Here is a 15605-nt window from a genome sequence, read left to right as displayed (position 1 = left end):
AGTTTCTTTCATCTACGTAGTTGGCATTCATTTCTCACTATTTATTGCCCCTTGAAATCCTAACTCCTTCCTCATGCTGAGGTGGTGTATAAGCCCCAAATTCTAACTGCTTCTCTGAGCCGCTTTCTTTGTGAGCCCCCCGCGTCCATACTTCCACAGTCAGCAGTGAACTTTGTCTTTTCTCTTGCCAATCTGCCTGTTGTCAGTTTAATTCACGGGCCCCCAGGAAGCGCACCCAAAAGGGTAGGGAAAGGTCTCCCCACCCTTGCAGCACTAACAGGTGCAGGTGTTATGTGTCTGATGGTGGTTTGAGGCGATGAAGAACCGCATCAGTTCTGCTGGAGCCTGATGACAGGTGCAGCAGCATCTCCTGGACGCCCTGCTAAACTCTGGCTTCTACCAAGGAAGCGTCTGGTTCTGTAGGTTTGGACAGGGGATCCCAGGGGAGGGTGATGCAGAGGGTTAAGGGAACCGCACTCTGCGGAGCACTGCTTTGGGGGACCGCCGCGTTTAGAAGGACCACAGGCGTGGGGATGACCCAGCATGCCTCGTTCATAGTTTCTGGGGCTCTGCTTCATTCTGCATTTCAGTTTTAGTCGTTGGTTGCCTAAATGAATTGAGACGCTCTTTTCAGTTTTGCTTTATCTCGATGCGTGAGCTATACAGCGACTTTCTGGAGGAGTTGAGCTATGTTAAGGAGATTCATATCCTTAAAATATCACGCTGTGATGGGTTTAATTTGAAATTCAGGGTCCCATCTTAAAATGCTGATTGAACATAAGTTTTCACACAGACATACCCGGCATTTAAACCCATATTATTTACCTGGAGGAATAAAATGCTCGGTCAGGTGTTACAAAACTTGGGTTTTACCTTCTTAACTCTCTTGGGCAGGTTGCTTCCTCTGTCCATGAATCAAAATACATTTAATCACTTGGACCCTAGAATTTGTTCAGGAAATGAGAGAAGTACGTGGAGATTTAAGTTATGTAATTTCTTTAATCTATTAACTTTTCTTTGAAGGAACTTACATTATTTATTCTGTGTAAAGCCCGTCACTCGAATTTTGGTTTTTCCCAAACCAGGAATGGAGTCAGTCCTCACTAGTAATTAATTCCAAGCACAGCCCCACCCTGGCAGGAAAGCTTTGGTCGTGATAGATGATAAGTGAATGGTTCATTTGTTTTCTGCCCCTTGGCCTCTGTATCTTCTGTCAGCTTTGTCAAAGGTGGTGGCCCAGCATGACTCAGAGGTGCTGGCTAAACATGTACCCCGGACTCTGGGGTTGTTTTGTGTGACAGCGTTTACATTTGATTGTCACCTGATACCACAGCAGTGACTGCCAGTGACTGCGGCTTCACATCCAAAGTGGGGTGACTTCTGTACTTTTATGTTCTGGACCAAAGAAAGGGGGAGAGGGAGAGAGCAAACAAAACACACCCCCCTTGGAAGTTTCCTGGAGGTCTGACAGTCATTATACTAACAGTGAGCTAGCTTCAGGTGTGTCCTCAAAGCTTGGCCTTGAAACAGACTCTTACACCACATAAAAAGTAGGCTTTTGGAATCAAACCTTCTAAACAAACAACAAAAATTATAATTCAGTGGCAGAACTTTTGCAGACTTTAAATCCCTTGCAGCTGACAAGCCCCCTCTCAGCTTGAGAGGAGGGATGCTTTCTGGGAAACTCTTCCCACTGCAGCTCACAAGGGCCCCCGGGACAGGTCGGGCTCCAGAGAGCCTCAGCCTGAGGGTCCTGCTCTTTATAAAGCACTGTCTGTCCTGAACACGCCTCCTTCAGAACCAAGAACTAGAGGGAGCCGTACAGTCCCTGACTTCACAGCAGGCCGTTTTGAACGGAATGAAACGGTCGGAGGTGTGGGTGTGATGCAAACGTCTGCGTTCACGGGGGGCATGAAAGGTGGGGCTCCCGGCCGTTCACCATTACCCTTAAAGAAGGAACGTAGTGTGAAGACACTGCTCTTTTTTTTTTTTTTTTTTTTTTTTTGTGGACTTTCAACCACTGCGCCACCAGGGAAGCCCAACACTGCTCTTTTAAATAGAATTACTTAGAACCTATAGTGCCTCCGGGGCCACTTTTCCAAATGCTAAGTGTGTCCCTTCCAAATGGAGCCCATCAAAACCCACAGACAAATCTCTTGGGACCTCTCCCACCCTCGCATTCCAGGGCTGTCCTTTCCCCGTGGCCCATCCACTTCCACGAGGCCTGTGCTCTGTTGCTTGCACGTTTGCTGCGACAATTGTCTTCTCCCTTTTCACGTGGGGCCTGGAAAATCCTTGCTCACCTTTACACAAGGGATCATGTAGAAAGACCCTTCCTCTGTTTACTGTGGTTAGCATTCCCGGCACTTTGGAGGTTGCCATTCTCATGCAAAAAGTCCCCAACTTTCACAAGAGTTATCAACTTCTACAAAAGTTCATTTGTTTCGTGGTTACCTGGAACTCAAGGGGCGTTTTGCGAGAGCCTCTGCTGTGGCCATGAGCGTCTCCCGCAGCCCCGGGGCCGTTGGACCAAGTCCCTGAGCTGTTACTCCGATGTGCTGTGTCAGGCGCTGGGACAAACGAGCCCAGCAGCTCACCTCCTGTCACCCGTCCTTCCGGCGGGGACCTGTCACCCTCTCCCGTGACAGCATGAGTGTGTTAAGTACTCAGCTCAAGACCATGAGGCAGGTACTTGGAAAATGGAAAAGTCCAGCCCATTTCAGCGCTTCTGCTCTTCCCGTTGCCGCCTCTGGGCTACCTATCTTGAATGATGCTGTTTCCGTGGGAAAGGAGCGGCCGGCAGGTGGATTCTTGGCGGATACAGTCCTTTTTAATTTCGTACAACTGCAGAGGGAGGCTGGCCTCGGGGTAGATATTCCTCAAGGTCATGAACTGGAAAGCCGAGACTTCGCCCCAGGAGGGACGGGGCTAGGGCTTGGGAACCCGGCTGCACCTGGCGAGTGATGGTCAGTGTCTGTCCCTACCAAAGCCTGTGAGCATGGTGCCAGGTTATCACATTGAGGGGGAGGCAGGGGGAGGGGAGGGCTGGGGAAGGAATGCTGGTTTCCTTTTTATCAAAATTGGGGCAATTTTTTTTTTTTTTTTTTTTGCGGTACGCGGGCCTCTCACTGCCGTGGCCTCTCCCGTTGCGGAGCACAGGCTCCAGACGTGCAGGCTCAGCGGCCATGGCTCATGGGCCCAGCCGCTCCGTGGCATGTGGGATCTTCCTGGACCGGGGCACGAACCCGCGTCCCCTGAATCGGCAGGCGGACTCTCAACCACTACGCCACCAGGGAAGCCCCTTAGTGCAGCAAATTTTGAGCACCTGCTGGGTGCTGGACGCAGTGCTGGACGTCGAAGAGACGGGTAGGAGCAGGCTTGGTCGCTGCCAGTGGCCTCTGCGACCTTACTCTCCCCGTGAACGAAGCCAGCAGGCCGGCAGCGCGTGGCGGACCCTGGCCCCCGCCGGGTTCCGTACGACCCAGACAGAGGTTTTCTTCTAATTGAATTTGAAGGGCTTTAAACAGAGCCAGCAAGCCGTGATTCGCCGCAGGTCCACCCCTCATCCCAGGCCAGTTTGGCACATTTCTTACCTGCCTGGCATTGGACTCTGCCAGCCCCGGTGGGTGTTCTCTGAGTTTCCTCTTATCTGAATTAGGCTGAGAGTCGAACTTCTTTGCAATTCCAGGTCTTTTAAGCCTCTGCCTGCCTTGCCCTGGGGGCACTGGAAGAGCTGTTTTCCTCAGTGGGAAAGAAAGTCACACACGGTGATGGGGAAAAAAGCAAGCACGTAGTCTCCCCAAGGCCTGCGGGCCAACAGGTGTTCTAAGCTGCAGTGTAGCCTTGAGCTGTGTTAGTTTTCATACGCTAATGCTGCAAAGGGGACATTAATATGGGATCTCAGGGCTAAGATGTGTAGAACTCTCCCTGTGGTGTTCCCAGCGCTGGGCTTCGGAGCGTGGTCCCTGAACAAGCAGCACCTGCGTCACCTGGGAACTCGTTAGCGGCACAGATTCTGGAACACTGACCCAGACCCCCCGAATCAGCATCTTGAGGCCGGGGCCCAGGAATCTGTGTTCTGTTATCTTTAAAATTTAATGATAAAATAGTGCTACCTCCTAGGGTTATTAGAAGGATTGAATGATGTGATATTTGTCAGGTCTGCTGTAGGGCTTGTTAACACGGGGTGCTGGATGCAGCCCCAGGTACGGATTCAGCAGGTCTGGAGCAGGGCCCTAGAATTTGTGTTTCCAGCACGGTCCCAGGTGCCACTGCTGCTGGTTTGGGACCACACTTGAGAAACTTGAGAACCACAGTCCAGAGACACTGTCTGCTGTGTGGTGAGTCATCGGGAAGAACCTGGGGAGATGAGGCAGGGTAGGGATGGCTGTTACGTGTGGCGTGGTCGGACAGAGCTTCCCTGATCCGGTGACACGTGGGCGGAGGGAGCGTGGGACACTCTGGGGAGGGTGTTCCAGGCACACGGACAGACAGCAGGTGCAGCAAGGAGGCCGGTGGGTGACAGGCAGGGGAAGTGGCAGATGAGGTCCGAGGGGGAAGGGGCTGGAGAACACGTCAGGCCTCAAGTCACTGTGAAGGCCTGCGTTTGCTCTGAGCACAGTGGGAGCTCTCAGAGGTGACGTGACCTGTGAAATTACCCATTGCCTGGTGTGACTGTGGTTCCGTAGTGCCGCCTCTTCTGAATGGCCCTCCCTGGTGAATAAGAGTTCTTCTGTACAAGTATAACTCAAGGCGAAAAACAACGCGCAGTGAACGACGGAATTAGAAAACCTTGCACCCCTGATGAAATCACTGATGTGGGCCTTGCCCGTCGGGGGATGTTGAAGCCAGGAGGAAGGTGTTGGTGAGCGGTCCGGATGGGGGGCTGAGACGCCACCACGTGAGTCTGTTGGTCAAGCTCAGCATCTTCCAAAGTAGGTGCCCCTCCTGGGGGGCTGCAGCAGGAAGTACGGGCCCACCGCGAGCCATTCTTACGGAAAATGTTGCACCTGAGTCCAGCTGGACCTTCAGGTCTAACTTACTGTTCAGAGATTTAAAAAGCGAATGAAGGAACAAGTCAGCACCCCCCGGGAAGTAGGTATTCAGACAAAACCAGAGCTCTCTGGCCTCTTCAACAAGACGGCGCCCCGGGAAAGGGGATGGGGTGGGGCTTTTCTAGATTGAAGGAGACTTAGAGCCGAGCGTATGAATTTCGTTTGGACCTGGTGTTTTAAACATACACCCATAAAGAGATTTGGGGGGTAAGTGAATAATCAGAGCATAGACTGGAGAATAAATAACATTAAAGAATTATCATAGATTTTGTCAGATGTGATGATGGTATTGGTCTTTATGTAAGAAAATATCCTTTTTATAGAGAGACGTCTGTGGGCTTAGAAGTGAAATGACATGATTTCAAGAATTTGATTTAGGGCTTCCCTGGTGGCGCAGTGGTTGAGAGTCCGCCTGCCAATGCAGGGGACGCGGGTTCGTGCCCCAGTCTGGGAAGATCCCACATGCCGCGGAGCGGCTGGGCCCGTGAGCCATGGCCGCTGAGCCTGCGCGTCCGGAGCCTGTGCTCCGCAACGGGAGAGGCCACAACAGTGAGAGGCCCGCGTACCGCAAAAAAAAAAAAAAAAGAGAATTTGATTTTAAATATTACAGGAAATAGTGAAAGAAAAGTGGCAGAAGAACCAAGAGAAGCAAAATATTGATCATCGCTGACCCCACACGTGGTCTCTGGGGATTCATTACACGATTCTGTCTTCTTGGTGAATGTATGAACTTTCAGAAGCTTTTAAAAATGCAGACATAAGAGAGACGGGAAGGTACGCAGAAGAGGCAAATGAGAAAAAAGGAAGACCTTGTTTAGAAAGACTAATTGCTAAGAATTCCTCCCTGTTTGGGACGAGTATGCTAAAGAGTGAAGTACATTTATCATTACCAGGTATTATACAGTAATGATACTGTGACCTCATGTTGAGATATATTCTATTTACCATAAACCCAACCCCTGCTTTCCTGACTGCTCGCCAAGCTCATAAAACAACAGCAATGTCGACCGTGCTGTTGAAGAGAAATAGAAGTTGGGTGGTCCTCCCTGCCCGCCGACACCTGGGGAGCGTGTGCTGCCGATGTGAGGCGGAGTTGGCAGTAACTTAGGACCGTGCTCCTGGGCCACCTTCCTCTGAGGGTTCAGACCTGCCGTCTCTGAGGACTCTGTTGGTTGCATCATCTAACGATGCAGACATGATTGGTCAGTAAGTGCAATTTTGACCCACAGGATGGATGGTACCAAAGAAAACGAGGATTGAGGAGTGTCACTCGGAACTGACGGCTGGAAACCTGTGTTCTGGACCCGAAAATCCCCCTCTCTCTGTACCTGCTCCTTCACTCAACCTGAATGAAGGTGCTCAGCAGATGCAGAATGCAAGGATTTCAGCGGGCTTGAGGCTGCTCTGATGCTTCAGGTCCCTTCTCTCGCTGGATTTTTCCTCTCTCACTAAATGCTGGGAGACTGAAAGTGGAATTAATGTAAATTCTTAAGTGTGTACTGCTGAACGTTAGTCACTGTTCTTAAACAGAAGCGCTTGCTAAGCGGAAACATCAGTGAGCGTTTAAATCCTTTTTCCTCATGTTGAGTAATTACAATACTTGTTTAAAAGAAACATGAGGTGATAGAAAGAATTCGTTATCTGGAGAGGACACTGGGCTCAGGGGCTCCTTCTGCGGAGCTGGGCTTTGTGGGCAGTGGTCTCCCCAGTAGTGCTCAGCGTGTGAATCTGTGAACCACAGTGGGCTCCCATGTCAGACCAGCTTCTGCAGATTTACTCACCAGTCTCAGCTACCGTGACGCTCATTGATTCCATCGTAGAAATCTAAGGAAAGAGGAGCACAGGTAAAGCCACTGAACCAGACGGGAAGAGTCCATCACGAGCTTCTTCAGGTGACAGATACCTGAGTCCCCGCTGTGTGCCAGGCACCATCCCAGGCTCTAAGGAAGGGCAGTGAGCAAAGCCGAGGAGGCCTGACCTCCAGGACCTTAGATTCCAGTGGGTGCAGCCTAGAGGCCAGACCCACCAGGGACTCCTGTTGGAGACCTGCCTGCAGCCAGGCGGGTGGAGGCACCTGGGGACGGGGGCCCTAGCTTCAGTTCCTGCTCGGTTCTCTCCTTAGCTGTGTGACCTTGGACAAGTCACGTAATCACTCCCAGCTTTGGGGTCCTCTTGTGTGAAACGAGCATTAAAAACAGTACCTCCGGGCTTCCCTGGTGGCACAGTGGTTGAGAGTCCGCCTGCCGATGCAGGGGACGCGGGTTCACGCCCCGGTCCGGGAGGATCCCACATGCCGCGGAGCGGCTGGGCCCGTGAGCCATGGCCGCTGAGCCTGCGTGTCCGGAGCCTGTGCTCCGCAACGGGCGAGGCCACAGCAGTGAGAGGCCTGTGTACCGCAAAAAAAAAAAAACAAAAAAGAACAGTACCTCCATCGGAGAGTTGTGCAGATTGAGTGAGTTTAATGGATGAAAAATGCCCAGCGACGTGTTTAGCCACAGTGAGGGGCGGGAGCTGTGCCTTAGCCCAGCGCTGCAGACCTGATGGGTCACCCAGCAGGTAGGTGACGCGGTTCTTCTGCATTTGAGCGTTAGATGTTTGAGTCTGTACGTCTGGCAGGCACTGGAATGTGAATTGTAGGAGATCTTTACGTTTCCATATTTTTTTATCTTCTTTTCTCTAAATGGAGGTGGTTTTAACCGTTCCGCTGGGTTGGCAGGTCCTAAATTGAGAGGAAAAGGAAGTTTTCCACGGGGAAGGTAAGACATGGAAGCTGTTGTGATAACAGCAGCCTTTTACAGTCACGCCCTCAGATGCTATTTGAGTCTCCATGACTGGCGATTTCAGGCCACTTTTTGCTATAATAAGGAATTGCAGAATCACAGGTCTATTTTCTGGGGTTCTGGGGGCCCCGTGTCCTCAGCCGTAATTAGAGAGTGGTGTGTCCCCTTCCGGGCCAGCTTGGTGAGGGCAGGGAGCAGGGAAGAGGAGAGAGGCCGGCGGGTGTCGGGGCAGCGGCCAGTGAGCGCACTCCCCTTGCTGGGGAGGAGCCCGGGCCCGGGGGGGCGTCAGCAGCCCGGAGGCTGGGCCGGGCCAGGCTGGAGGGAGCCGGTGCCTGAGGTGGGGGGCTGCGATGCCACCCCCCTTCCATTGGGCGGGGCCCCCTTCCTCCTGCTTTGGGCAGTTTCTCCCCAGCGGCCCCTCAGCTCCTCGGCTGATGACAGAGGTTCTTGGGCGGATAGGGAGGGGCTCCACGCGGAAGGACGTGAGCCTGGCCCAGTGGCCCCTGAGTGGCCTGTGCTGCGGCCGCGGGGCGGCGAGGGGCCCGGCGGCCCGTGGTGGGCTTGCCCCTTCGTGGGGCAGCCGAGCTGCTCGGCGGAGCCCTGGGCTTTGATGGATTTCTCACTCCCCAGCGGATCAAGAAGCATGTTTAGTTCTGGTGCTTGAACACAGTTTGGGAGAGACTGTCCTTTCCTGAGCCCGTCTCCCTCCTCCAGCGAGTTGAGTCCCCCCAACCCCTGTCCCAGGTCGGGTGACGTCTGGGTCCAGCCACAGTGAGCCGGGCGGCGCCCCAGGGAAACCGCAGGGGCCGGTGCTTCTCGAGAAGTCGTGGGGGCAGGAGCGGGGCTTGACATCCTGCTGGGCTCGCTGGGAGCGCGTGCTGGGAGCGCGTGCTGACGCCTGCGTGCAGGCTGGTTTCTTGCCAGTCCGGACTCCCCGTTTCTTTCCTGGGGACCTGGTGCAGGAGTTCGTGAGGGTGGGGGGAGGTGGGTGTGGGCCTCACAGCCCGAAGGGGAGGCGGAGGCAGCGAGAGAGGGACCGTCACCCAGAGGAGACTGTTCTTTCCACGGAGCCTCGTCAGCCTCCCCTGGAGAGCAGAGGCTACTGACGTCCAAGAATCCTGTCACAGGGGCTTGTACACATATCGTTTTGTCGGTTCCGACCGAGTTTTGCCTAAAACCCAGGATCGTTCAGGTCCCGCATGGGAGCACTTCCTTTAGTGGCGTTAGTCTCTGGGGGACGTGAGCCCACCCGGAGCCGGACCCAGACGGCCTGAGCCTGAGGTCTGTAGGGACGACAGCCTTGAACGGCGGTTGGATGTGTGTCACCTCGTGGCCGAGGAATGTTATCTGCTTTGTAGGCCAGGAAGGAGCAGCACAGAGAGGCTGAGCGACTTCACCCGACGGGAAGGGGCGGGGAAGGGGTCCCACGCCTGCCGCGCGCCCACACTGGCGCCCCAGCCTCTCCCCTGCAGGGCCCACTTCCTCCTCGTTCTATGCGGATGCTGTCAGCCAGCTGCATGTGTTCCCTCCTTACGGCCGACTGCCATCCAGAAAAACCCTGGAGACTCATTTCAGAGCAGCTGGGAGCACTTCGAGATCCCAAGAAAACGTAGGCTCCCGGAACTGCGGCAAGCACGCACAGCTTTTTAAAAATGCATTTAAGAAAGGATGAGGGTTGAGCGCTCCTCTGCACAGAGCTGGGATCAGACCTTCCTTGGGTAGAACCATCTACCTGCAGTCCCCACCCCCTCCCAGATGCGGGGACTTAGGACGTTCACCCTCTGATGTATTCCTTCCTCTCCTCACTTCAGAAAAGCTGACTTCTCATCATCCAAAAGGAGCATGTGATTAAAGGCAAACCCAAAGTGCCTGAGGTTCTTTGATAATTGCTTTTTCTTTTTTAAACATCTTTACAGCCACCTTCAGAACGTAGTTGATTTCAGGCAGTTCGGAAGGGATTCCTGGTGAGTCAAGGCAGAAGGGTCATTGTAAGTGTCAAACCCGTGTCCTTACATCGAATGGCTGTGTTTTTCCATTGCCTCAGCAGGGATACTGAAATACTGTAGATCTGCTGGAATGCTCTGCGTTCTTCTACCCGATGAGATAAAGCAAAATCTCTGCTAGGATTCCTAGCAAAACAGAAGCCCTGGAGAGGTCGGGAAACGATTTTACTTATTCCGCTCTCATAGACGTGTGCCTGGGAGACAAAAGCATTCCTCCTGCTGTGGGTGATGCCCACGGCTTGGGAGAAGCACGGTGCGCCGGTGCCTGTCAGGGGGGCATCTGGGGCTCTTGTTAAAACGCAGGTGTGATCCTGGGGGCCTAGGCGGGGCCTGAGGCTCTGTGTGCCTAAGAAGCTGCCAGGTGACGCTGATGCTTCCCGTCCAGGTAGCTGGGAGTGAGAGGATCGCTCGGGCCACTTACGGGCGAGGAGGGAGAGACCCTGTGGAAGGAGAACCACGACAAGCTCATCGTCGTCTGAGCAGTGGTCACGGGGAGGGTCGAGGGAGGAGGAGCCAGACTGTGGAATCCTCTGCCTGTCGAGGGACGATGCTGCTTTGTCGCCCACAAACCTCGCCCCAGGTTTGGGAAGTGGCCTGTGATCCTTGGTGTGATAGCACGTGGTGTAGACTGACGTGTGGGATTAGACGTCCCGAAGGGGGCCTGGGGGAACAGAACGATAGCTGCAGATGTTTTCATACTTAAGAGCCAGGTAGAGAAGAGGAGAACCGCCAGCCCCGCGCAGGGCCTGTCGAAACAGCGAACCCGAGGACGTGAAGCTGTTGTGCTGTCTTGACGCTCCCTCTCTGAGGGGCCAAGTGCTAAGTTTTCTCATCTGATCTTAACCTGTGCGGAGCCTCAGAGCATCACACTCGCCCTGGCGGATGCCGAGTTCTGGTTTCCATGGCAGCGCGTCCACTGCTTGTGCTTATTTAATACGTGAGAACTAGAGCCTGCAACTGTTAGTCTTTTCTAAAAGACCCTGATCTGTTTATTATTTTTAAGAGCGGAAATGCCAGGTGGGCGGGGGGAAGGGATAGTTAGGGAGTTTGGGATCGACTATATATTATTTTATTTTATTTTATTATTTTTTTTTTTTTTGCGGTACGCGGGCCTCTCACTGTTGTGGCCCCTCCCGTTGCGGAGCACAGGCTCCGGACGCGCAGGCTCAGCGGCCATGGCTCACGGGCCCAGCCGCTCCATGGCATGTGGGATCCTCCCGGACCGGGACACGAACCCGTGTCCCCTGCATCGGCAGGCGGACTCTCAACCACTGCGCCACCAGGGAAGCCCGGGATCGACTATATTTAAAACGGATAACCAACAAGGACCTACTGCATAGCACAGGGAGCTCTGCTCAGTGTTACGTGGCAGCCTGGATGGGAGGGGAGTTTGGGGGAGAATGGATACGTGTATATGTACGGCTGAGTCCCTTTGCTGCGCTCCTGAAACTATCACAACATTGTTAATCAGCTATACTCCAAAATAAATTAAAAAAAAAAAAAAACGCCAGATGTGGGGTAAATACCTGAGCCCCGCTAGGAAGTGATCCTTTACGTGAACCTGGCCTGGGCGCTGAAAGGAACAGCAGCACAGTAAATGGCCAGGAGAGAACTGTTTGCTCCTGTTTTCTTAATTAAGTAGCAGAAGTTCTTTATGAGCAAGGCCAGGCTTCTCTGTCGCGCACGGGTAGCTGGTAGCAAGGCCAGGCTTCTCTGTCGCGCGCAGGTAGCTGGGGTGCTGACTTGCTTGTCTGCGGCAGGGCAGGGGTGGAGACGCAGGCAGCTGTTACTTCTTCCTTACAGATGAGCTGGCGTAGCTATTGGCTGGCGTGGTGCATGATCCTTGTTAATGCCGATTCCCTCCTGTGGCCAGATGTAACCGGCCTGTTCCGCCCCCTCTCATCTGCTTCCCTTCTTACTGCCTTTTGACCTCTGACCTCTGCTCTGGCCTCTGGACAACCAGCAGATGGGCTGTAGCCACTGATCTACGAACAGTCTCTGGATACAGAGACGTGAGAAGTATTCTCTCCTGAGGGTCTCATTCTTTTTTAGAAAACCATTTTAACTACGCTTTTTTTTAAAAAAAATGAAAAAAAAGCAAGCTTTAGGGAATCCTGCAAATTGTTGAGGAAGAATAGTGAACAAATTACAGGCTCTATAGGGGGAAAATATATAAAACCCAGATGCATCTTCTAGTATTGGGGACTTTCATTACAGGAATTCACATCTTCTAGTATTGGGGACTTTCACTACAGGAACTCACATCTTCTAGTATTGGGGACTTTCATTACAGGAACTCATGTAGTGGGTGTGCACTGGTTGTCACTTGGGTGCTACAAGTTAAGGTTTTGTGACCATCTTTTTTTGCGCAAGGTCAAATTAAGAGCATAGATTCTTGCAAACAGGAGGGACCGTGTCCTTGACATTTATTGAAGGCAGACACCGGTGTTTTTGCAGCTATGAAGGTGAATCAGACCTGCCCCTACTGGCAGAGCCGTCATCTGAGGGGGGTGCGTGGGATGCCCAGGTCACGGGGGCAGCAGAATTCTGAGAGGGAGGGGGGGCTTGGGTGAGATCCGCCCTACGTGATCCAGGCTGCTTCATGGTTTGGCTTCTGTCTTGTTCAGAAGATGGATTGGGTGCGACTGAGCTGTCTTGGTCTCACGTGTGAGTGGGTTGCCTGGAACTCAGAGCTCGGGGAGCAGTGGGACGGAAGGAGGGGTGGTGAGGCGTGGGGAGTTGGGCTGGGCTTCCTGTGCCCTGTGCAGAGGTTGGGAGGGCCGCATGGTCCAGCAGCAGAGACGGAAGGAAGGGCGGCAGAGGGGGCTCAGAGGCGCCGAGAGAGCAGAAGGTATGGGGGCCGCGTGTGACGCACGCGCTCTGTCTCCCCGCGAGGCAGCGTCTCCTAGTTCCTGAGCCGGCCGCTCTCCATCACAGCGTTCTTCGGCCACGACTTGCTCTGTGACCCTGAGCAACGATCTCGCTCCCTTTACAGGGGGAGCCTCAGCTCGTGCAGCTGCACAAACGAGCATCTCAGCCTTGACGCACCACCTTGCAGCCCTTGGCCAGATGGGAAACGTGCTGGCCCGGCGCTCACGGCTCTCTTGTCCCTTCTGTGTTCCAGGCATAGAGCTCTGCCCCCCGGGAAAGCGGTTCCTGATCACAATGGTGGCGAGCTTCGTGGCCACGGCGGGGCAGCTCCTCATGCCCGGGCTGGCCGCCCTGTGCCGGGACTGGCAGGTGCTGCAGGCCCTCATCATCTGCCCCTTCCTGCCCATGCTGCTCTACTGGTCGTGAGTATCCTCCCTGCCACCCCCTGGGCCACCTGCGTTGCGTCCCAGGGCCGCGCCCCGGGCTCGGGCCCCGCGGTCCCCAGACATCCCGCCAGTTTCAGCTTGTGGCATTTTTAATGAGGGAATTTTCCTCTCTTTTTAAAAAAATTTCCTCTTTTAAACGTTTCATCTTGGCAAACGTTCTGACATACACGGAAGTAGACGGAGGAGTGGGGCGAGGCCTAGGCGCCCCTGCCCGGCTCCAGCCACCTACGCTCCACGGTCTGGCTGAACACACGCTGGCTGGGTGTTCGACATGACCTTTCATGACTGGGTTTGCAAAGGGCGGGGTCTCGTGTTGGGAGGGGAAATGTGTTCGGAGGTGTTCAGGAGAGATTTAGCAGAGCCACTGTCCCCTGTCTCCTCTGGGCTAGGGATGGGCAAACGCCGGCCCGCAGGCCAACTCTGGTCCGCTGTCTGTTGCTGTAAATAAAGTTTTGTTGGAACACGGCTGTGCTCACGTGTTTCCACATGTATCATCCGTGACCACTCTCATGCCACGATGGCAGAGCTGAGCAGATACGACCAAGACGCTGTGGCCCTACAAAGCCGAGAACGTTTAGTCTCTGGTCCTTTGCAGAAGTTTGTCCACCCCTGCTCGGGGCGAGCCCACTAGGCCTTTTAGAACCGTGTGTAACTTTTAGTGTTTGGCTTGCTGACTTCAGAGAAAAAACAACTGAACACACTGGCCTGGCCTGGGGCTGTGACCTGGGCAACCAGATGCTTTTAAACTCCTCAGGGGATTAATGTTTAGCCAAGGTTGAAAAACACCGCTCGCTCTCGGATAGAGAGATGTTTACCCGAAAAGTGAGCGCTGTACCCTTTCTGTAAAAACCTCTTTTCTTTCTTTCCTTCCCTCCCGTCCCCTTTCTGTGCCAGACTCTCCCGCCGGCCCGCACTGGGCACAAGGTGCTGGAGAGGAGGTTTTACCCGCTGCACTGTGCTTCTGTTACTTAGTCACCAATGAAAACCCGATTTGTGGCCAGAAGTCAGTTGTGTCTTAGCTTTAAGTGCTCGCCCTAGCGGGACACGGCTTTTAACGGGGCTTCCTTTCCTAAGGTGCGGGGGAGGGGAAGAAGGCGCGACCTTGCAGCTCAACAGGCTGGCCCCGCCCTCACCCTGGCGGCAGACCCCCCAGCAGAGAAATCACATGAGCCAGACTCACGTGTCTTTTCCTCAAGAGCCGGGTTCTTGCTCACAGTGTCCTCAGAGCCTCGGCAGTGGTGGGGAGGCTACAAGGACAGATGAGAAAAAGGCCACCTGCCAGGAAAAGCGTCCCCCACCCGAGGCTGGACGGCACCTGTTCCGCAGGAACCCGCGTGTTTGGGGACATCCTGTTCTTTCCTGCAGGGTCTTAAGAGGCAAAGAACGAAGTCGTTCCCCAAAGCAGGATGGAGTGGGCAGCCTGTCCTCATATCCCTAAGGATATGCTGCGTCCAGAGCTGGGCTTTGCTTGGTTTGGAATTTCAGGACATTTCCTTATTTAACACTTGTTTGTATCGTGTTTGTGTCAGAGGCAAATGGCAAGCACTGTATTAATAGTGGATCATTCGGTCTGGGCATTTCATGGCCCCATTGTACAGATGGCAAAGCTGAGGACACCCAGCTGACCCTTGAGCCCGGAGTTGTGCTGTCTCTAGCTTTGCAGTCAGGAATCCCCCGACCCCACTCCTCTGGCTTCCTGGGCTCCACTGCGCCCAAGGGCAGTGGTGCTGTCTGCTGGCCCCTGGAGACACAGCCTCTTGGAGACTCACACACCTGTAAGGATAGGCAGCGTTGTCTCCATCACCTCCAGGCTTTGAGGCTCAGCCCAGGCTCTGCTCCCACCTGTCCCAGGTAGGAGGAAACCTGTCAGAGAGAAAAGGCAGAGGATGGTTTCCTGGAGCAGGTCTGGGGGCCTGGCCCCTGTGGGAAAGCTTTAGGGGTTTTGTTTATCTTATTTTTTTATTTTAAATTTTAAAAATATATCAAGGTTTAGTGTTAGGCAAGGTAAAAATGTTCATTTATTTAAATCCATTGTAAAGCATAAAAAATAATTCTTTGAAACACACAAATGTAAAAATATGACTCTATGGTGAAAAGGGCACCCAGGGTACTCTGATAAGTGAGAAGTGTGTGTGGACAGACAGATGGACAGCGTCTGCAGGCACCAGGCACCCCAGTATGGGGTAGACCCGCTCCACCCCCCCGTGTACTTGTCCCTTGTGTTATTATGTAAGGCCCCTGACGTATGTCCGGCCTGCAGTAGCGCTTGCAGAGATCAGCTACTGCTCTTCCTGTTACTATATCCCTGCCTTCCCAGTGTGGAAGCCTGGGTGTATCTGGGGCCAGTCGAGGGAATCGCGGTAAGAGGTGTGTCCCACCTCTGCCTGTAGTCGTGAGTGGCTCCAGGGGCGTCACTGGCTTTTAAAGACCTTTGAGGTGCCCCCTCTTTCT

General features: G+C 53.7%; 1 protein-coding gene across 7 annotated transcripts in view; it reads left to right on the top strand.

Annotated features, from left to right (window-relative positions):
- SLC22A23 (solute carrier family 22 member 23) overlaps positions 1–15605 on the top strand; it is a gene marked incomplete at its 5' end in the record, with an annotated part of 147398 nt that overhangs the window by 93006 nt on the left and 38787 nt on the right. For all 7 annotated transcript variants that reach the window (XR_013830350.1, XM_079935684.1, XM_079935677.1 and 4 more), the window contains one exon: positions 12962–13130. Coding sequence is in view for 6 of the 7 variants with exons in the window: in XM_079935684.1 (XP_079791810.1) it covers positions 12962–13130 (169 nt within the window). The remainder of the gene's footprint in view (positions 1–12961; positions 13131–15605) is intronic.

The sequence above is a fragment of the Stenella coeruleoalba genome (assembly GCF_951394435.1).
Source record: "Stenella coeruleoalba genome assembly, chromosome: 10".
NCBI lineage: Eukaryota > Metazoa > Chordata > Mammalia > Artiodactyla > Delphinidae > Stenella > Stenella coeruleoalba.
The sequence above is the reverse complement of the archived record's forward strand: the minus strand, read 5'-3'. Positions and strand labels throughout refer to the sequence as shown.